The sequence below is a fragment of the Notothenia rossii genome (genome assembly GCF_949606895.1).
Source record: "Notothenia rossii genome assembly, chromosome: 11".
NCBI classification, from domain to species: Eukaryota; Metazoa; Chordata; class Actinopteri; order Perciformes; family Nototheniidae; genus Notothenia; species Notothenia rossii.
The window spans coordinates 43,494,070-43,515,858 of NC_136910.1; the positions used below are offsets into that span (position 1 = coordinate 43,494,070).

General features: G+C 41.0%; 1 protein-coding gene across 2 annotated transcripts in view; it reads right to left on the minus strand.

Annotated features, from left to right (window-relative positions):
• Positions 1 to 21,789, minus strand: part of LOC307025215 (mediator of RNA polymerase II transcription subunit 13-like) — an 83,169-nt gene that overhangs the window by 15,980 nt on the left and 45,400 nt on the right. For both annotated transcript variants that reach the window (XM_079659842.1, XM_079659841.1), the window contains exons 3-8: positions 14,865 to 14,949; positions 11,145 to 11,228; positions 2,701 to 2,846; positions 1,748 to 1,954; positions 362 to 526; positions 91 to 247 (exon numbers count right to left, since the gene is read on the minus strand). In XM_079659842.1, the coding sequence (XP_079515968.1) occupies positions 91 to 247; positions 362 to 526; positions 1,748 to 1,954; positions 2,701 to 2,846; positions 11,145 to 11,228; positions 14,865 to 14,949 (844 nt within the window). The remainder of the gene's footprint in view (positions 1 to 90; positions 248 to 361; positions 527 to 1,747; positions 1,955 to 2,700; positions 2,847 to 11,144; positions 11,229 to 14,864; positions 14,950 to 21,789) is intronic.

The window sequence follows — 21,789 nt, forward strand, 5'->3', positions numbered from 1 at the left end:
TCCATGAGGACAGCAGCTCACCTGCATCACTGCACCTCCACAATAATGCCACCAAACAGCGGAAACAAACTCGGCGATGGTTGAACTTACACATGCTGTGGCTGGTTGAGATAACACTCCCGCCATGCCTGATGGACCACCTGACAGGTGAGTTTCTTCCCAGAGTGCTTTGGGCTGATGCTGGCAACCCCCATGCTGCTGTCAGGTGTGGGGACACTAGAGACGGAGGTCACAAAGCCGCTGTCCGCTGAAAGGATGAAGTGTGGAGCAGATGTCAAAATGCATGAGTGAGCACCTGATCTGGAAGACGTTTGTTTAATGTTGTATGTGATCTCCTGCAGGAAGGTGTGTGTTGTGTTACCTGAGCAGGGCTGCTGCGGTGACGTTGGTGGTGTGAGCGGCACGCTGCAGTGGTTCAGCTCCCTGCTGAGGCCCAGAGCTGTAGGGAGGGGTGGGGGCTGCTCCACTGGTAGGTCCCCCTGAGCTAACAGCACTAAAGCAGCTGGGTATGTCATCCTTACTCCACCTGAGAAGACGAGGAAAAGAGCATTATTCACTTTTATGAAGCAATGGGATGGCCGCTGCTCATTTCTAAGGGCAATGCTTATGGAGCACAATTTTCAAGTCAGTTAAAACAACCAGAAGTGGGAAGTAGCGGAGTACAAATACTTTGTTAGTGTACTTAAGTCTATTTTTCTGGTATCAGTACTTTACTCCACTACTTATTTTTCTGACGACTTTTTACTTTTACTTCTTACATTTTGAACACAAATACCTGTACTTTCTACTTCTTACATTTTCAAAACAGGTTTGTTACTTTAGCTTGAATCTGTGTTTGGTGGCGTGATCTTTATTATTTAGAGTCATTTCGTGCCTATTGATTTTAACACGATCCGTGTATCCATCATTTCCTGGTCTTCTCTAAAGAAGAGGGACCAATCAAAACTTTGTCATTTTGCCGTTCTTTAGCATCGAAACAAGCTAGCTAACAATGACATTATTGTCCAATTACTATAAAGGGAGGTCAGTTACTCTGTAAAACCGCTGGTAGTTATGGGTACTTTTTACTTAAGTACATTACGAAGCCCACACTTCTTCACTTTTACTTGACTAAAGAAGTTTAGTCAGTACTTTTACCAGAGTATGTGTACTTCTACTTGAGTAAAGGATGTGTGTTCTTTTGCCATCTCTGAAAACAACAGCTATATTTATTTTCTTATTATTCAATACCTTCATTAGAATACATGTAAGAATATAAGTACAGCGGTATATAGTCAATGCAATGTACTTCCTCCTTATCTATTCATGTAATCAAACAGTTTCACTGCTAATATAAAACATATCATCTTAAATCCCATCGTGCACTTCTTCATTATCATTTCATGCAGCGAATACTGGACAATGTGTTCTTCTTATAAGTAAAAGCTACTGGAATCCATAAGAGTTTTGATTGTGATCAGGCCAAACCAACGCTGTGGGATCAGACTGATTAGTCCAAGCTGTTGGAGTAACTCCTCGCGGCCTCAATTTTCCTATCTGTCCTCTTCTAATTTCCTGAGTCCTCCACCCTTCCAGTAGTTTCCCCTTTTCCACTCTGAGATGTGATAAAAGACTGAGGATCATTGCAGCTAAAGTACACTCCAATAGCACCCTATACACCAATACCTCTGCTTAATAGAGACATGAAATGGAGACAGAGGGTTCCACACTTTTTAAAATCCAACAAACATTTTTACTTTTCCCTTACCTACAATGACCTCAACTGCCGCGTGACAGTTGCGATCATAAGCTTGACCTGCTTCTTCTTTTTCCTTTTGTCCACTTCCCTCTTTCTGTGGAAGTACTATCGGGTAGAAGTAGCTCCACTCCTCCATCAGCTTCCGTGTAGCGGGGTCACTCATCTTGAAGGCCTGACCTGTTAGAGTGCCGCTCAGACCGTATGGACTTAGGATCACTGGGAGGACATAAAGCACGGTGTGATCAGTAATTATCTCTGAAGTGTTCCTGTATGTATCACACATAAAACATACACACTGAGGAGGTACATGGTAAGTTTAATGAGTTTACAGAGGGTTGTCCATAATAATCTTTAAAATATCAGTTTTTTTTCTGTTCCAGCCAATAAGAAGTTGAGATAATCTCACATAATCGTTATACAATCAGGAGCTTAACTTTGCAGCCCTTGAACACATTTAAGGCTATTCTATACTTTTACAGTTCTCAATACTACAATTCAGAGGGAAATATTGTACTTTAAACTCCACAACATTTAACTTTAGTCACTAATTACTTGCAAACACACTCAAAAGTCAATTAAATGCTTTAAATTAACTAAATCTTGACCAACTACAACAGTAAACTTCTACTTATCAGTATAGAGTAGCATAACATTCACAAGATGCATTTTTTTCCCTTTATTCCAATTAGTTTAAATTATTTTAGTATATTTTGTTAATAATTCTTACATACTTTCAGTTATATATACACACTTACAATCTTTAATTAAGTAAAGGATCTGATGAGAATGTTAACTATTGCCGATATAATCTTTGAACAACATGTTTTCTATGAGGTTGAAGTTTGCATTTTCATCAGTTTCTGGTTGTACCTGTCTTCCATACAGTTTAGCTTATTTAACATTGTTTCTGTTTTGTACTGTAGAAGTAATCCATAGGGACAACAATTGCTTCTTGGTGTCACCTTGTACTGGTGTGATGGAGGTCTGTGCGAGGCAGATGTGGTGTTCTGTGATGTGGTATGCAGGCTGGTGCTGGGCGATCTCCACACTCGTGCACACGTTGCTCTCCCCGTGGAGGAAGAAGGAGAAGGAACATGATAGGTGTTCACTGGGGGAAGGAGACAGTAATCATTTAGATTGTGAGACCACAGAAAGGCAGAAACAGTACAGGACTGTCTCCTATGTGTTGACAGTGATCTGATCGACACAAAATATGTCATACTGGGAAAAATGAAATGTTAGTGAATATGAGTTTGCATGGCAACACAGAATCTCTGTCAAATATAATAACATGTGCACATACCTTCACATTGGTTAACATAATTGAATTGAGATTTAAATTGAATCTGAATGACATTTAATTATGTTAAAATTAAACAAACCCATAAATTACATCTATTTAAAAACCAATGTACAAAATGAAGACGCCGGTCTTTTGGGCAGCGGCACGACAGATGAGTGCTTTGGTCCAAACAGCCATTTAGAGAACAACACTCAGAATGTATCTTTGTGAAAGCCCCGCTAAGACCTACCTACATTGATCATCTTCATCATATCCCACACGGGCTCCTTATTGCAGGTATAAATCCTCATTTGCTTATGACTGATTGAGGTGACTACATGTTTACATATGCAGCGCTCTCTTTATTACACAACCCTGGCATAGTCCATCATGCATTGCTCCTTTTTTCCTTTTTAATCACAGAGGAGTCTTTTTGGGTGCCTTATTGCAATCTACATAGCAATTGGGCGTGCTGGACATCATTAACTACGAAGATGGCTTCACTGATGTATATTTTTAATCTATAAAAGATCCTCACCACCTTGGTTTGCATCAGACTGACAATAAAGTCAGGTACTGTAATCTCCTTGTGATAACCCTGCTGCCTGTGCAATATCTCCTTTGCCCCGAGGGAGCTGCTTCTCTTTTGAAGCTGTAATGAATCATCAAATTCAATCAAATGGCCAGTACCATAGTCCCTCATGATGAGCAGAACTGAACACAGTCTTAGGGGAGCTAAATATATTTGGCCTTGACCATGGTGGCCTCCAGATGGCGCCGAGTGCATCCTGAACAATTCTGTAATTCATAAACATTCATATGCTCTCAGTGATAAAAACATACCCTCATCACAGGTGGTTTAAACACAATGGCGCACAACCACAGGAGAGGAAGACAACAGAGAAAAGCACATTCATATGCAAGCCTGTGACACAAGCGTGCGTCACCTTTGCACACACACACACACACACACACACACACACACACACACACACACACACACACACACACACACACACACACACACACACACACACACACACACACACACACACACACACACACACACACACACACACACACACACACACACACACACACACACACACACACACACACACACACACACACACACACACACACACACACACACACAGCACTAGTCTATCATCTTCAAGAATTTCATTTGTACAAACCATGAGTCAAAATGCTTTCAATGTCACCACCCTGCACCCTTGTCCTCAGTGCATCATTACGCCATATGAAGAGCTATATATAGCAGCATGGAAACACTCAGGAGAACAGCTGCAAGTCAAGAGTACCAGCCCAGCTAAGACATGCACATATGCACAAACAATCACAATTTACATTTAGGACATTTAGTCAATTGAAAAACCACATGGTCCAACGGGTTCTTTATAAATAATTGGTCTTTATCAATACAAACGGCTAAGGCTCCAAATAATTAAGGAAGTGTTTTTATGTTTTTTAAAAGAAGGATTTGTTGGTTGATTGATAAATTGTTCACTTTGTTTCACTTTCTGTTCTGGCCGCTCTGCCCTGATTAAATAAGGCTGTGAAATGAAGCATCCATTAGAATGTATTCCCTCTTGTGTTGATAATTCTGTTTGTATTGTTATTATATATTTTTATGAGATGTTTCGGGACTGATGTGTGTACAAAAACACGACTCCCTTAAGACAACTCGTAAAAACGGCAGCACTTATGGAATAGCGGCGAATCAATGTTGGAAATCATCTGTTCTCTCTTTGTATCTCTGTCTCTGCAGGATTAGAGGCTGGAATTAGTGTGTGCTTATAAAGTATTGTTCATCTAAGTGCTCTCAATGAAATCTACCTGATACATTACAAAGAAAAGCCGGAAAAAAAAGGCTTCTGATTAAAACGATCTAGTCATTTATTATAGTATACACAGGGAAAGCCCCGTTGTACACCATTATAAGTGAGGAACCCTACAAGCAACCAGCCTAACCATTAACTGATGTGCAACACTCATGACCTAATATATTATAGCTGCAATTAAATGCGAGTCAGGGAAAAGCAGAACTACAAAAAGAGTATCAAACTGTAGGCTGACGCAGCTTGGAGATTGAGGCTCCCTGTCCTTTTACAAAGGGGCATTTTTCTGCACAGTAAGCGGGTGTGAGCGTGTGGACACACTGGGCTTCTTGCATCCTCGGGGGACAAATGTGCACTCTGTAAGTGTGTGTGTATTTGTATGCATGTGTGTGAGGACAGTGGACAGAGATGTGAGGCGGCTGTGTGCCGGGCTGTATGAGTACAGGTATTAATAAATGAAGAGGAGTGATGGCTGAGACTCGCCTCAGGGCTGACAGAGCTGGAGAGATAGAGAGGAGGCAGAGAGAGAAAGGGAAGGGGGAGAGAGGGGGGGTGAGAAAAGAAGTGAGTGCGAGGGGGAAGAATTGAGGACAGAAAGAAAGACAGCAGAAGAAGGAGATGGAGACAGAGCGAGCACTGGAGGTGTAACAATTAAGGCTATGCATGAACTGAGAGGAGAAGGGGAAATAGGATAGGAAGGATATTAGGAGAACAAGGAAAGAAAGATGCAGTGTAAAATGAGGAGTGAGAGCAAAACGAGTGTGAGAGAAAGAGGAGGAGGTGAATAATTCAGTGCCACGCACTACAACTGCTGCACACATATCGATGAGATCAGAGTTTTAATGGGTGGCTACTGAGCACAATTGTATGGTGAAATCAATCAGGGAATGTAGAAACAGAAAACACACACACGTCACTGTCCATGGCTTTATATGTCTGAGCTTGTATTCAGTGTTAACAGCAGGCACACAGATATATTGGGAGCCCACATGTGTATGTACGGCATGAAGTGGGAAGCACAAATGCACACACACACAATGCCACAGTTATCGTAACAACATGTGAACGCACGTTTGTGCATCACACGCATGTTTGATGCCTGTGAAAAAAAGATAAAACGGCTGTGCTGGGCTCATGTGACAATGTGACGCCACCAGCCAGCCAGCAGGGGAGCCGGGTAATGTCCGACATGCATCATGGACTTGACACACATGCATCTGTGTGAACAATCACATGGACACAAAATAACATCTCAGTTGTGGGGACGCTCTCATGTCTAACCCAGTAGGAGGAAAAAATAAAACGAGATTAGATCCGAGTTAGAAAGCTATAAACAGTGAGGAAATAAACATGTGCACCCTTTTATTTTCCTCTGCTACAGCCATCCAAAGCCTATGATGTGAGCACTGTGTTAAGATATCATTAACCAACATGTGCACGAAGCAGACATGATCTTAGATGTTCTCAAATCTGGGGAATTCATCTTCTTAATCTGTACCTTAAAGTCTCTGTCTGCCACCAAAGCACCACTTGTATGAGTTATCTTTATATTCTAGCTCTTCTTAAACATTCTGAACACTTGTCATGGTAACACAAGAGTGTCAACATAAATCTCTGGTGGACCGATTAGCGGATGTTTACCGCCTTGTGAGCAGCGTTTGCACACATGCTCTAAAAGTCAACCGGCACGATACGTTTATTCCATACAAACAAACAGGGCCAATAATCCCAGGCTAATGCAGGTGAGTGCATTTGTTCTGGCACACACGCATGATGACATACTAGTATTAACACGATCATAAGAAGGATGCAGTCAGCTTTATGTATTATTCAGTGGCCCCCAGTGGGTGGTAAGGCTAGTGTTGCTATCCCGATGTCTGTGCTCAAACACTGCTCCGCAAAGATTCACAATGAAAAGGTGCTCAAGGACACAAACTTTACACACTCATCATCGCCCTCTCTACGGGCTTAAGAAGCACAGAACAAATATCAAAATTAGATTACTTGTTAGTCCTGAAAAACCGCAGCTGTGAATAATTTGAGGTACCATGGGTTTTACCTCCATATCTGCTGTTCTAATTAAAAACAGAGGGAAAGCGTAGGTAGGATGTTGCTGTGATGTATCGCCGTCCTCTTTATTGATTTTTACAGAAAGTGCTTTTTCCTCTTCCTCCTCTCTCTCTCTAGGGTGGTTTAACCTGGTCATATTAGGACTCTGGGCGATTAAAGGCTCTATGTCTTTAGAAGCCCAAGACACATGTAAGAAAAGAAAAATATTTCGGGAATTGAACATTTAAACAAGGGTTAATAAAAGATTGCTCTCCTAAAAAAAATGATAAAGCATGAAAAAGAAGACTTTAATGTGGCTGAAATCAGATAATGCCTCATTCCCCTGTAGTACATTCATATTTGTATGGCCAGAATCTTATGTATTCAATAAATGAGGCTTTTCACAGCTCCAAGCTGCTGCATTCATATACAGTAGATTTTCCAGCAACTTCTCTATAAAAGCCATTTTACTACTGATGTACTGAATGTCATTTACAAAGCAGGGGCTTTTATTGAACAACTGAAAGTTTTCAAAATCTTATTGTAGAAGATAGAAAGGTTCAACAAATTAAGAAGTTTGATCTGATCTGAAGAACGAGTTCAGTGAAATAAAGTATGAATGTATCTCCAGTGACTTCCCGCTGGAATTTCAATAAAGGAGATTCCTGCTTTAACTTCTCCAAAAGCACTTGATCACAAAACAAACATATGGATGGTTGAATCATGAAGAATGAAGGAACAATGAATGATGTCTGAATGAAACGTTTTCACTCTTAAGAAACCATCACTGAACAGTAGTTCTCAAAACGAAAACGGAAGCCTTGCTTTTCATTGGAGCCTCTATAAAACTGGTCTTTATAGTTCATTCACAGCGAGTGAGTAATTAACTTAACGTTATCTGTCTGCCAGTCAGGCTGAAAGCTTCCATCTACCAATCAGCCACTCATAGCGGCATTTTGCATGTCACTTGTAACCAATCAAATAATAACCTGGCCCTAATTCAACCAGCGGGGAAGTCCTTAGTTTAGAACATCTGGGATCTTACACCATTCACCACATGTTCTATATAATCATGGACATTTTTGTTAGAGTTAAATTAAAGAAACATCTACTTCTAACTGAAATCAGATCCAACAATGAATCGCATGATGTAACATACAACATGTTTTGGCAGAACTAAGAGACTTTCATTCTCTCAGTTATTGCAACTGGGAGTGTAATTTTTTGAAGCCCCGGGGGAAAGATTTAACCAAACATACCAAGTATAGATTTTTTCTTCCTTGCTCATTATCGCTGTTTCTTCTCATCTGTCTACTTATGATTACTGTACACTTGATTAAGTTACATTCTTTTCATGTTAGGAAGTACTTTGTACAACACCCCCTGGCTTCTTTCTTCCCGAGAACATTTTCCATTAACCAGGCTATTTTAATTGCACAGACAAACACAAATAAACAATCCTGGCATCAGTAAACAATATCGCACAGGTCTTAATGGAGATGCATGCCCAGTAGAGCGTTAGTCAAATGTGAAACTGTGTTTTTTCATATATATTTTTGTTGATTTTATTTCTGGAGATTCAGTGACCTTGTGATGTGGCCTGACACCAAATGTTTGTTGCCTAGGAGATGGCTAATATCTCAATGTCATTGGTCCCTGGGGAGGAGAGGGGAGAGGGGAGGAGAGGGGAGGGGAAGAGAGGGGAGGGTAGGAGAGGGGAGGAGCTTCTTCCCTCAGGTCAGGTAAGGATTTCTGCGATTGTTTAAAAAAAACGTACTTGCAATAGACAGAGCAACTTGATTGTGTTTCATGGTGTAGCACCAGAGGACAGCTCTATTACACTGTAAAATATGAACATTATTTATGCATGAGTATATGGCCATTAATGCAAAAGAAAGCTGATAGATTAACAAATATACAGTGCAGTGTACTTGGCATGCATAGAATTGACTGAACTAATGAGGGAGACTGCCTCTAATACATCCATTCAGCCGTCTATAGTAATGATTAATTTACGACCCCCCGCCTTCTCTGATCCCATTCAAACACACTGAGCCTCTCTCACTCTCTCTCTCTCTCTCCCTCTCTCTCTCCCTCTCTCTCTCTCCCTCTCTCTCTCTCTGTCTGTAACTCTCTCTCTCGCTCCCCTCAGCGTCTGATGCAATCCGTTACCAACCCAGAGTGTTTTCCTTCCATTCAGACACAAAGAGAGCATGAGTGCTGTGCTGAGAGAGCAGGAGGAGGAGGGAGAGGAGGGAGGAGGGTGGGATGGGGGGGGGGGGGTGGGAGAAGAGGAGGGTTTGGATGTGTCCTGGATGTGCCAATCCTCGCCATACCCCAGGGACGCATATGAGATAAACACTAGATAAGCCTGACAAAGGCGGCGGCGCCAAAGCCCAGGAGTTGGCACGGGTAAGGGGGCACGGCATGGATATTAGCACCGAAGCGCCCCCTGTTGGGGGTGAAAGGCATGGTGTGGGAGTGAAGATGAGACAAAGGAGCTGGTTACAGCTGAGGCAGGAGGTCAGTGCATGCCTAACTGAGCAATGTTCCCTCATGGCATGAAAACACTGACGGCCAGGGATCTGCAGGGGTCCTCAGGGCTCACACTGTCAATTGTGGGGCAACACTGCTATTCTGGGAACAAGGCATGGTGTGAGTGTGTGAGTGTGGGCATTCAGGACAGCATGTGTGTTTGCATGTGTGCTTGAAGCCAGTAGTGGAGAAATGTGGAAAGAAAAAAATGGCATGGTTGATTTAAACAATGTGAAACACGCTACAGCCACAGATTGCACGCATCGAGTGGCCACTGCAGACATCTACATTAGATTTGTATTATTTTTGCTCAATAATTGTTCTGTCTTTTCCTCTTCCTGCTCTGTATCTCATTCCAGGACGTTCAATAATTCACAGACAGAGCAAGTCAGGATTGGCTCAGCAGGGGGCGTACCAGCTGACAACATATTCATACAGGCTGTCAAAACCAAAGGAATTACATGATGTACAAAAGAGACACTCACACATGTAAATCTATGCACGCAAAACATCAACTCTGGGAGAGAGAGAAGCTCAACATACATTTGAGTGCATGCAGTATGTATGGAACTCAACTCGGGTTCCCACACAAATGTAATTTTCTGATCTCGTATGCTATAACATTTGGTAACTTTTAATGTCAGTAATATTTTATTGATATCTTTAGATTTCCAAGCAAAGTATTTTCAATGTGCTAATTAATCAGCAAATTAAACTTGTTGAACAGATACGTAATGTCGAACAGATACCCAATAAAAGCGCAGCCAATCTGTTACAGATGTCACCACCTCTAAGTAAATAAGAATAAAAAGTAAAGAGCCACAAAATGCATCCGTGGTAATTAGAAATAGATCATTTTGTGGGGGTGAAATACAGAAGGTGAGAAGTTTGGTGATGTCACGTTGGGTTTTCCACCTGCTCTGAACAGCTTAACTTGAGTTTGCATTTGTGTCAGCAACTTCTAAAGAGCTAATGTTTCTCACTTCGCACAACATTTAAACGACAAGGCAATTTATGGCTTCCCATCTCAATAACTACAAAGTAAATAAATAGCTTTAATGTCTGCTGATTCTAAGAAATATTCTAACACATTTCTAAAATGAGCTTCTTGACAGCTAAGTGCTTTCCTACTTGGGTACTTAGCATTTGATCAGCGCTATGTTAGGGATGTAAGGAATGCTGAATCCCCACCAGCAGGAGAGGCTGGAGTGGGCAGACTATAATGGCTGAAGCAACAAGTTGAGCAACTGTCATCACACCCGCCCCTTTTTTTTAACTCTGTTTCAGTCTCTCTGTCTGTCTCACACATTTTCCACACACTTACACAGTGTGACACTGACACACACACACAGCCACCCTCCCCTCACCCAGAGACAGAGAGAGAGAGAGAGAGCTGTGAGAGCTCGGCTCAACACGGCTCTCACTTCTCGCCACCATTCACTGTCCTGGTTTTTAATAGTCTCACACCATGAGCCAGCTGCTGCAACATCAAGGAGAGGAGAGGAGACAAACACTGAATCACATGAAAGCCATTCAGCACGCCTCGCTGAGTCACACTTTGACACACGGTCTCACATGAGGACATCTGCAGTGTATATTCCTCACATACATGAAACCTTGTAGCACACAAAATACGCTGAAGAGAATGTCAAAGAGACAAGTGTGCATTTAAAGTTTTTACCTGTTGCCCAAAGACTTTTCTTCCAGTGCGTGGGGCTTGAAGAACCACTTCCCGATCCTCACAAAGCCCTTATCCATCAGGCATCTGTAGCAGGAACGAAGAAAAAGAGAGTCAGAAAATGGCTTAACATCTTTTAAAATGTACTTTCACAAATGAATCATGAAAAACAAATGGTATTTTTGAGAGGCTTAAAGAGGTTTTAAATTAATCTCAATGAAGATTTCTTTTTATGCTTCTAGTGACGTTTTATTGGATTGCATCCCATTACAGAGTGTTTCTCAATGACAGCTTCTATACTATCAAGCCTGAGCTTTTGTTTTGTAGAAACTGTTCATCTTGTTTTTATATTAAGTGTACCTTGCATAAGTTGAATCAGTTTTCAAAATGGTTCTATATAGTGCAGAAAATAAGCAACAACACATGCCAGACATCATTTGCCTGTTAGAGTTGTTTTATGACTTTACTTATTATACTGCAGCACCATCCATGAGTTACCTCTGAGCAATGCTTGAGATGTAGCGTTTAAGTGTGCAGATAAAAAGGAAAGGTAATCTTCTGCTAATCGGCTTCCCCCCAAAGTGGTGTGCACTTTTACACATAGCTTTCCAAAACCCCTTTTCTTTGGTCGGATCTAAATTTGAAAACATCAAACGGTTCAGTCATCATGCTCCCTATTTGGAGATCCCACCATCTGTGCACGTCTTCGCCTCATTTCAACCTCCTTTCAGAGACAAAACTGAGCAGCTCTCTCAGAACTTCGACTTATCTCTGTGTGCAGGAGCCAGTTATTTATTTCCCTGCTGGATCCTCTGATCCGGGTCAAGGAATAAAAAAAAAAATGTTTTGGACTCAGTCAGGCTGAGCTATCCAAAGCTTGCAGCCTCCAGTTCTACCATCTTTGGTACAGTCGTATCGACCCAAAACAATACATTTTAGAACATTAACAAATAAACTGTTTAATGGGTTTTGGATACATAATGACTCAAACTGCTTAATAAGCTCAGTCTAGGCTCTGATAGAAATGATGCTATCTGATCAGGGCATCCCTGTGCATTGTCCCTTCTTTTGAGCCCTTACAATGAAAGTAAGTTAGTGAAAGCTGCTTTAAGTCAAATCTGAACTCATTTGAAAAGCCTTAAGAAGCAGCTGCTAAAATGTTGGCTCAATGACAATATGCTCAGTAATTCTTGATGCAGGTGTAGTCAACTATCAAGGAATATTATGTCTTAAACTTTTTTTGTTGACATGTCTAACAACTGGCTACTACACATGAATCAGGCGCAAAGCTAGCATTGCCGGGTAATATCTGGCTGTGCACCTGCTGTGCACCTGCTAAATGGTTAACCTACTAGCTACTAACTTTTTCCTGTGTGTAAGAAGAAGATGAAGAAGAATTGGGAGGGATGAAACCCTCTTTAATGGTCACACATGCAGAGCACACAGAGCAGAGCACACAGCACACACAGTGAAATGTGTTCTCTGCTTTTAGCCCATCCTAGTACCAGGAGTCTAGTACTAGGAGCAGGGCAGCTATTGTACAGCGCCCGGGGAGCAATGGGAGTGAGGGGGGAAGGGGGATGTATGATGCCTTGCTCAAGGGCACCACGGAAGGGCAGGAGGTGAACTGGGACCTCTCCAAGTAGAAGTCCACACTCCATATTTAGGTCTGGTCGGGGACTTGAACCGGCGACTCTACTGCTCACAGTCCAAGCCCCTACTGACTGAGCCACTGCCAGTGGTAAGGTGGTTTTATAAATGTTTTGTTAATGAAAGCAGCAGCATTAAAATGTGATGCTAATAGTAACACTGAACAGTGGAGTTATGGCTTGTTAAAGGAGCTGAACAACACTGATATACTTCATATAGTGTAGCAAAATTGCACAGGTGGCTAGATTTTCCACTATGAGCAAAGTGCTCATAGTCAGACTTTACACGTCATCCTACCCATTGTGTATATGAACATATTGATAAGAGCAGCTTTAAAGATACATATTTCAGGAGCATGTGCGCTTGATTGGAAGGTGTCTCGAGCTACAGTATCACACTTTCAAAGAATTGTGTCAAACTCCAACCTTAAGCACACATTTTTAGAAACCTATTGGCAACGTTATGCCTTTGTTTTTGTCTTTATGGGTCATTTGAATGATTTATGTATCTTTTGCTTCAGTCCAACTCCAAACTCCACATTGGCAAGAAACACATTACATCTTTAGAACTAACCACTCTCCAGTCACCACGGAGCTCATAACATGTCTTTTCAAGTGCTATTTCTCTGTGCTTGTTTTTTTGTAATATTCGTAATTGCTTTAACCCTAGTTGTTTGATTTAGACTTTCTTAATTAAATTGTATGTTCATTCTTAATAATGAAATAATGTAATAATAACAGTCAGGGACAGAGGTCAATTTTGTCTGTACGATATGAAAGACAAAGTTGAAATGATCCATCATGTGTTGAAATAGTAAGCTGTAAAAGAAATTAGCTTCAAGGTAATAGCAAGGTTAATTCCACCTGCCCCCTATGATGATCACTGATGCTTAACTTAATAGAGAGCAAATATATGCTGCTTCATTTAACAGATGGCTCCGACTCAGAAAGGAGAGCTTTGGGTACTTCGGCAAGGGATTCAGCGCTCAGATTATAATTTCATTAAGGTGAAACTGCTGGAAGAAAACTCAAACCGTCTATCAATATGACTCAAAGTTATTTTGTTTGGTGATTTTTTGTAGAAAATCCTTGATCATTAATATTCTCAAGTGTGTGAGTGCTTGAGTCATCCAACATGAACATTTTCAATTTCAACAACCTATGCTAATGCTGTATACATCAAACTGTTACTGAATCAAAAACACCACCTCACAAGAAGTTATTGTACTTTTATTAAAATAATGAAAGCATGTTTCTATGCATCTATACAAATGACTTTCTTTAACCTTTCTCTTCATTATTTATAAGCTCTATATAAACCATGCAGCACTCAATAAATACATTGATTTAGCTTTGAAACACACTATAATGCAGCTGTACGCAAATATAATGACATTTTGGTTTATTAATGCACAGTATTTGTCAAAAATATGATTACAAGACATGTTTATAATAAATATAATATTAGCATTGTCGCTTATATTGTCAGTCCGTATAAATTATTTGCATTCACCAGCCTTCACAAAGCTGATAAGAGGGGGAATTCTGAAAAAAGAAATACTTATTATTTACCTACCTTTATATTGTTTTATTTATTTTATAGGTCTTAAAGGATTTTATCTTATTTTATTAATCTAACATGCTTCAATAGCAATATTCATTTTTACGTTAGTCTTTCTTTTCTTTTTTTCCTAATCGTTTAACCTTTATTAAAATGATGGCCTTTTTATTACTATTATCTTTGAATTTGTATTTCTGTTGTACCTATATGTTCACTTTGTTTTATATGTTATATTGTTGCATCGATTCTGTTGTCTTGTGTCTAGAAACCATTACTTATTTAATTTGTATTATCATACATTTCACCTCCTTGTGTTTATTAACCTGATCACATGTTTTATTTTGCTGCATGTACCTGTAAAGTTCTTAAGAATAATCTGAGGGGGATTTCTTGTTGTTTATTTTTAACTTGTGATGTGTCATTTTGTAAAGCACTCTGAGCTGCATGCGTTGCAAAGTGTTTTCCAATACTATGTGCATTTCCCTGTGCAGATAATCAACCTTTTTTCTTTACCTTTCCAGCAGGTTGTGTATAGCCTTGAACAGGAGCGTCCTGCACTCGTAGGACAGCCCACACTCCCAGAGCCCCTCCTCAGCCACTGAAAGAGAAGAAGAAAACAATCATCAGATAATAAATCTCAATATTTTATTATGTCTAATAATAAAAGAAACAGAAATGATATTCTCCGTGACAGAGAAACATCTGCACGCACCAGCTTGAGGATAATAAACAACACATGATTCAGCGTTTAACTGCATGTGTTTATGGCACGCTCTGTCAAAGCATGCTGCATGTGCTGATGAGAAAACCTGCACATCGTATCAGAAATTACACTGAAGATGAGGTTGTGTGGAAGCATCGCAGTGTGTGTGTGTGTGTGTGTGTGTGTGTGTGTGTGTGTGTGTGTGTGTGTGTGTGTGTGTGTGTGTGTGTGTGTGTGTGTGTGTGTGTGTGTGTGTGTGTGTGTGTGTGTGTGTGTGTGTGTGTGTGTGTGTGTGTGTTCAGAGGGTGCTGGGCTGTACAGCTGTCAGGTTGGCTGCAGCGACAGCCAATTCAAACCCCATGCAGTTGTCAACAGCAGTTAGTTTATAGAGTGAGTGCGGCTGTATGGTTGCAGGATGACACACATGCTTGCGTGCTCAGGTTTGAACATGCATCCAGAGGAGTTTGAACTCATCCCTTTTTTTTTTTCCTGCGATATTTGAGCAGCTCAAGACAAAACGTAGTCAGATCAGCTTCACTCTGCCCGAGCCTCTGACATGTCAGCGGCTAGTTCACACGTGTCAAATGTGTGTGTGTGAACAATTGAACACCCTCCTGATTTCTTTAACCTCCCGACCCCAACCCCCATTGCCCTGCTCCTAAAAAGAACACATTTTCTCACACACACACACACACACACACACACACACACACACACACACACACACACACACACACACACACACACACACACACACACACACACACACACACACACACACACACACACACACACACACACACACACACACACACACACACACACACACACACACACACACACACACACACACACACACACACACACACACACACACACACACACACACCACGGCCAGTTAACAGCGCTTCTCTTTGTTCTTTGCCATATACCTGCAGGGCTCCTGGAAGAACTGGAGGATTGTGGGTGGGTGTTGTGTTTGCTTATAGGGTGGTGGCAAACAAACCAAGCATCACAGAAATACACAAGAAAAAAAGGAATGAAAGACAGAGGCAGAAAGCCTGGGGGATGGGTGGCATAAACACCAGCAGAGGTTTCTCTTTCCCTTCTCTCTCTTCCTTCATTTGTGTGTGTGTGTGACGTGTGTGTACTCATTTCTCCTTCTCTGTTGCTTTGTTGATATTTCCCTCCTGTGTTTTTTTTCTTCTTCTTCTTCTTTCTTCTTCATACCAGAGTGAATGAAATGTCCTTACTCGCCAGAATTACCCTGTAACCATGGAAACGCTGGCGGTGAGAACATGGCGCCCTGGCATTCAATTTCAACACTGGTCCCTCCCGCCCCTCATCCTACTCCTTCCCCTCCTTTTCCTCTGTTCTAATGCTCCCAACACCCCTCCACCCTCCCCACCTTACCCCCCCTACCCACCCACCCCTCATTTACTCCTGCTTCAGGGCTCAGACAGGAAGCTCGCTCTAGCCAGCTCCTCTACAGAGCAAGATAGAGCGAGCACCACGAGCAGAATGCCAAGTCTCCGGCAAATCCAGCTCATTAGCTCTCACTGTCCCTATATCTCCCTCTGTTCAAAATCCCCCAAACTTTTTTTCTTCTTCTCCCACTCTGCCAATCCTGCACAGCCCATCTTCATTTACTCTCGTCATGACCAGCTCCACAGCAGGCTCTTGACCCCTCGAACTCCAAAACTGTCACTGACTCCCCCAAAACGCCGCCTCCTCCCACACAGAACTTGACAAAAATGAAGCACACACCCCAAGAAGAAAGGACTTAAAGTAAACTTTTCCACATTAGCTTCCCTAACTCCTGCATGTGAATCTGTAGCGCCTAAGCAGTTACAGTTTTTTGAAATAATCTCAGCAGTAGCGCATACTTAGATGCCAAAGAAAACATGCAATCTACATAAGACACTCCTGTTCATATTGTAGCTGTAACTGAGCCAGCTCACTGCAGCGTATCAGCACAAGGTGTGACAAATCACTCTCGCAAGCAAACAAGGTCAGGCATCCACACGAGCGTGCAGCGAACACATCCTCACATGAACGTTATAAATATAGAAAATGGAGTGTGAAATAAAACAATGATTTGATACATTGAAGAAGAGTGATTTTCTGTAGGGATGTTTGAGCCAAAAAAACACCATGAAATCGTCATGTTATCAAGCTGCCGCCATGTTTTGAGTTTTTACTGCCTGTTAATCAGAGGAGGAACACAGATGGCCCGAGGGAAAAGCGCACTGTAGACACTAAATGCGCAGCTAAGTGCAATAGGGCTTTAAAGCATCATGATCCATCATTCATCACAGCCGGAGCTACAGGGGAATGCATCATGCCTGAAAGATCTTAAAGGAACTGGATGTAATCAGCCTCAATTAGATTTAACTGAAAGCTCATCATTTATGTTTTTAATTGATTTTCTCTGATAAATGTCAGATTATTTTAAATAGGCAGATCCATTCCGTAAAAAGAATTAAATAAAATGAAAAGAAATAAGAAAACAGTATTCTGATTTAAAGACAAAAGTCATTTTAGTTTCCACCGATAGAAAGTGAAGAAAAATATGTTTTGTAAAACACAAATAGACTGACTGATTATGTAACAGGAAAAAAATATTTAAAATATTATATTAACACAATTAAAAAAATATTTGTAATAATACTAGATTTTTACAGAATGAAACTATATTTAACGTTTCATAATGATATTAAAATATGAGCCCTATTTAAACTGCAAAATGTCTAATTAGCACCAATCGGAAATGTATATTGTGCAAACCCAATTGGCAATGAATCTCACATTTAATTACAAATCCTCTGTAATTAAATGATCCCAAAACTGTGTGTGTACTAATATCAGTGTGAGAGCACCATCAGGCAAAACATTGTCAGAACCATTATCAACGTGTGCATGTGTTCATCCTAATGCACGCAGCGTGTGTGAGAACTGGTTCCCAAAGTGCCTTAGTGCACAGGCCTGCCTTTGCACGTGTGTGTGTGTGTGTGTGTGTGTGTGTGTGTGTGTGTGTGTGTGTGTGTGTGTGTGTGTGTGTGTGTGTGTGTGTGTGTGTGTGTGTGTGTGTGTGTGTGTGTGTGTGTGTGTGTGTGTGTGTGTGTGTGTGTGTGTGTGTGTGTGTGTGAGTGTGTATTTGTGTATGTGTGCATTTGTGTACAGTGAGGTAATGTCCTTACAAATGCACGGTTATTTAACACAACCTTCCTTCCCCCATCTCCGTGCCGCAATGCTCTTAACCGCCGCGCCACCCCAAACACAAACAAGCAGTGATGGAACTGGGTCGCCACTACCACTCTCTGGATTTCCACCTCTCATTCTCTCCATCTAGCACAATCTTTCTCCATCCCTCTCTTTTCCCAGTGTGTTTGACCCTCTCTCTCTCATGTTAACTCTTCTCATCTCTCTTTTGCCTCCCCGGACTGTGTTGGTCTCACACCACTAGAGGGAGTGACCACGCACCACTACAATACTGGGCTAACAAAACACAAGGATGTTATTGATCCGAGGGGGGGGGGGAGAAGACGGGAGTCGAGATGTGACAACACTCTGTCTCGGACACGATGACCCCTCTCCACATATTTCCTTCCTCTCTCTCTCTTTCTCCCTCATTCATTCATTTGTCTTGGATCAATATCACCAGCAGTATGGCGTCCAGTGGTGTCTCAGCAGTCTGCAGCCTATCAGCTCTCACTGGGCAATGTGTGTGTGTTTAATGTAACAGTGTGTGTGTGTGTGTGTGTGTGTGTGTGTGTGTGTGTGTGTGTATGTGTGTGTGTGTGTGTGTGTGTGTGTGTGTGTGTGTGTGTGTGTGTGTGTGTGTGTGTGTGTGTGTGTGTGTGTGTGTGTTTAATTTCACACAAAAGCCCACTGCCACTTTACTAATTAGCTGCCCTGCTGCATGTCTGAGTAGAGGTTGGTCTATGTTTGCTGTGTGTGTGTGTTTTGGTGTGATAATGTGTGCGTGTGTGTGGTCGTGTGTGTGTGGTTTGTGTGTGGTGTGTGTGTGGTGTGTGTGGTGTGTGTGTGTGGTGTGTGTGGTGCATAGCAACATGCTTTAGTATGCTTACGTGTTTTTTGTTGAAGGAGGAATATTACTGTACAGATGGACAGAAAGAGAAACCGTAGGATGAAGAAAGAGCTGCAACGATTGGTTGGATAATCCAATAACTAATTAGCAGAAAAATGACTGTTAACTATTTAGATAACTGCTTGATTGTGAACGTAATTTAGTGTGCGAAATGGGGCACAAAATGCTGTTTTCGGAGTCTCAAATACGAAGATTTCCATTTTTGTATGGCAGATGAATTGATAATGGAAGCAATTGTTATCTGGAACATAGAAGAGAAGGATGATGACGATAACGAGTCTGTGGAAGTGTGTGATAAGGCAAAAATATGATTGCGATACATATCAGTACAATATCTCCATATCTCCAATATGAAATAAACTTTTTTAATCTTTATGTAAATTATTCATTTTTGTGTGGCTGAGATGAATGTCAGTGTTTAAGGTAATTAAAAAACCTTCAACACATGCACTTGATCATGGTCCTGTGTGAACCCTCAGCATACACGACCAGATTTATAATGTAATACAAGTGCTGTGAGAAATTGGACACACTTCTGTAAATGTTTTAGCGTCCTGCAAAGCTATGTAGTACTACATTTTCATGACTACCTGACACGAGTGTAAGCGGTTTATCAACAGCCTGAGGTGCTGCATGAAGTCTGCAGACGTAAAAGAAAGCTGACTGTTTTAAAAAAACAGATCTGGTCAGGGAATTTTAGATCAGCACAAAGAAAGGTCATTGTTAGGTCATCTTTATGGATTAATAAGGCACTGCCGATTTGTTATTAGGATTGGATGTTACAGTTCAGTGACACTCCCTCTCGTCCTCCCGCGACTTCATCATTCCTATTTTTTTAGCTACCTCTGACTCTGATTCTCCACATGGGAGGGAAATTCCCAGCAAAGACAAGCATTTATACGTTATGAGCAAAACAGACTTCTAAAAGGTCAGATTTCCCAAAAAAACAACAAGAGAATAACGAAAGGAATAGTGATGAGGAAGACACCAGAAACCCAGAGGGGATTACTTATAGCACTTACAGTCCCCTGTCTTTCTGCTCACTGTTAATATCCCAATAACATGCTGTATTACCCTGGCACTAAGCCAGAGTTAATGCAGCTGGGCCAGCAAAAAACAATATATTCTTAATTCATTCAGACAGGGAACATTACACCTTAACAATATGACTCCTTTTCTACTGCAGGAAGTTAGAAATCAGGGTATTAGGAAAAGTTTAAATAATCAGGAATGTGTCTTATCATGTAAGAGTTCCTTTCATACAAAATGTCTTATACATCCTCATTTGTGGCACATTTCTCCGTTTCGTTCCTTTGACCAACTCATTCTGAGGTCAAAACTGTCAGAGCCCCCTGACCTGAGCTATATACAACTGAGCAATTACATTATACATATTATTTCATTTTTTTTTTTTACATTTTAGTGACAATTTCCACCGCTGATTAAATTCAAACTGTAACAACTGTGTTTATTATCATTTATTAGCACCCAATTACTCAATAAACTGCCATTACATCTGAATATTAACATCTGCAGTATCCAAAAGCAAGTTTGTCATCAGATATGTCCATGGGACTGAGAACGGTCTCCAGCCATTAGTCACAAACATTCTTGAATTTTTTTATCAAATTTCACCCCCATGATTTCTCTTTAACATTTATTTGAAACAGCATTAGTGTCCAGTGTAACTGAAGTGAGTTTTAAAAAAAAAAGTAAGTATCTCTTAGTTTAAGCCCATTATTTCTGTTAATCAGCACTTGTGGAGTTTAGAAGAAAAGTTAACCTGCAAGCTTTCGTGTTTCTCTCTTAAATGTATAAGAAATATAGCTCTACAGGCGTAGGTGTTATAGCTCCTGAGACGTTCTGTTTTAAGTCACATGAGAATGAGCTGGCTATTATTAAAGCGGAAAAGGTTACAGGGTCATACGAGGTCAATTTTCATCAAGGACATGATATCACACCGTTTCCCTTAATCCATTGGTATGTAATTGTGTATTTGTACAACCCTATATCATTGGCCTTACTGTTTAAATTGTTGATACTGATGTATATTTGTCTCACTGTTTGCTTTAGACAAATGGGGGTGAATATGTTCTCGAGAAAGAGGGTATTTCCTTTTCTCATTGCAGTAAAATGCATCACTTTTAATTGGCTTTAAGAGAGATGATCACCATGTGGCATATTTTCATTCTCACTATCTCACCTTATTTCTACCTGCTCCTCAGGTCATTAAACAGCAAACACCCCCTGTCCCTGTGACAGTCACCTACACTTTCTCATGCTCCAGTGACACCGTTTCCTAAACTTTTAGCAACACCTGTCAACACAAGCAGGTCTCTGCAGCGCCATTATACAAACCCCACCGCAAAAACCAGAGGCCAGTCAAACTTAAACTCTTCAGGCTTTTGAATTACACTTATTATCAAGCCTTACAAATCTTAAACAAAGCACAATGACTCACATTGCCTTCATGTCACAAGTGATGAAGATTGAAAGACTGCTTGTAAATCCAGTTAACCCAGTTTACCAAATGTCTCTCCTATCAACCTTATTATGACGATCACATTTCAATAAAGATATCATTTTTAGTGTCATGTTATAGGAAAACATGTATTTTCAAGTAC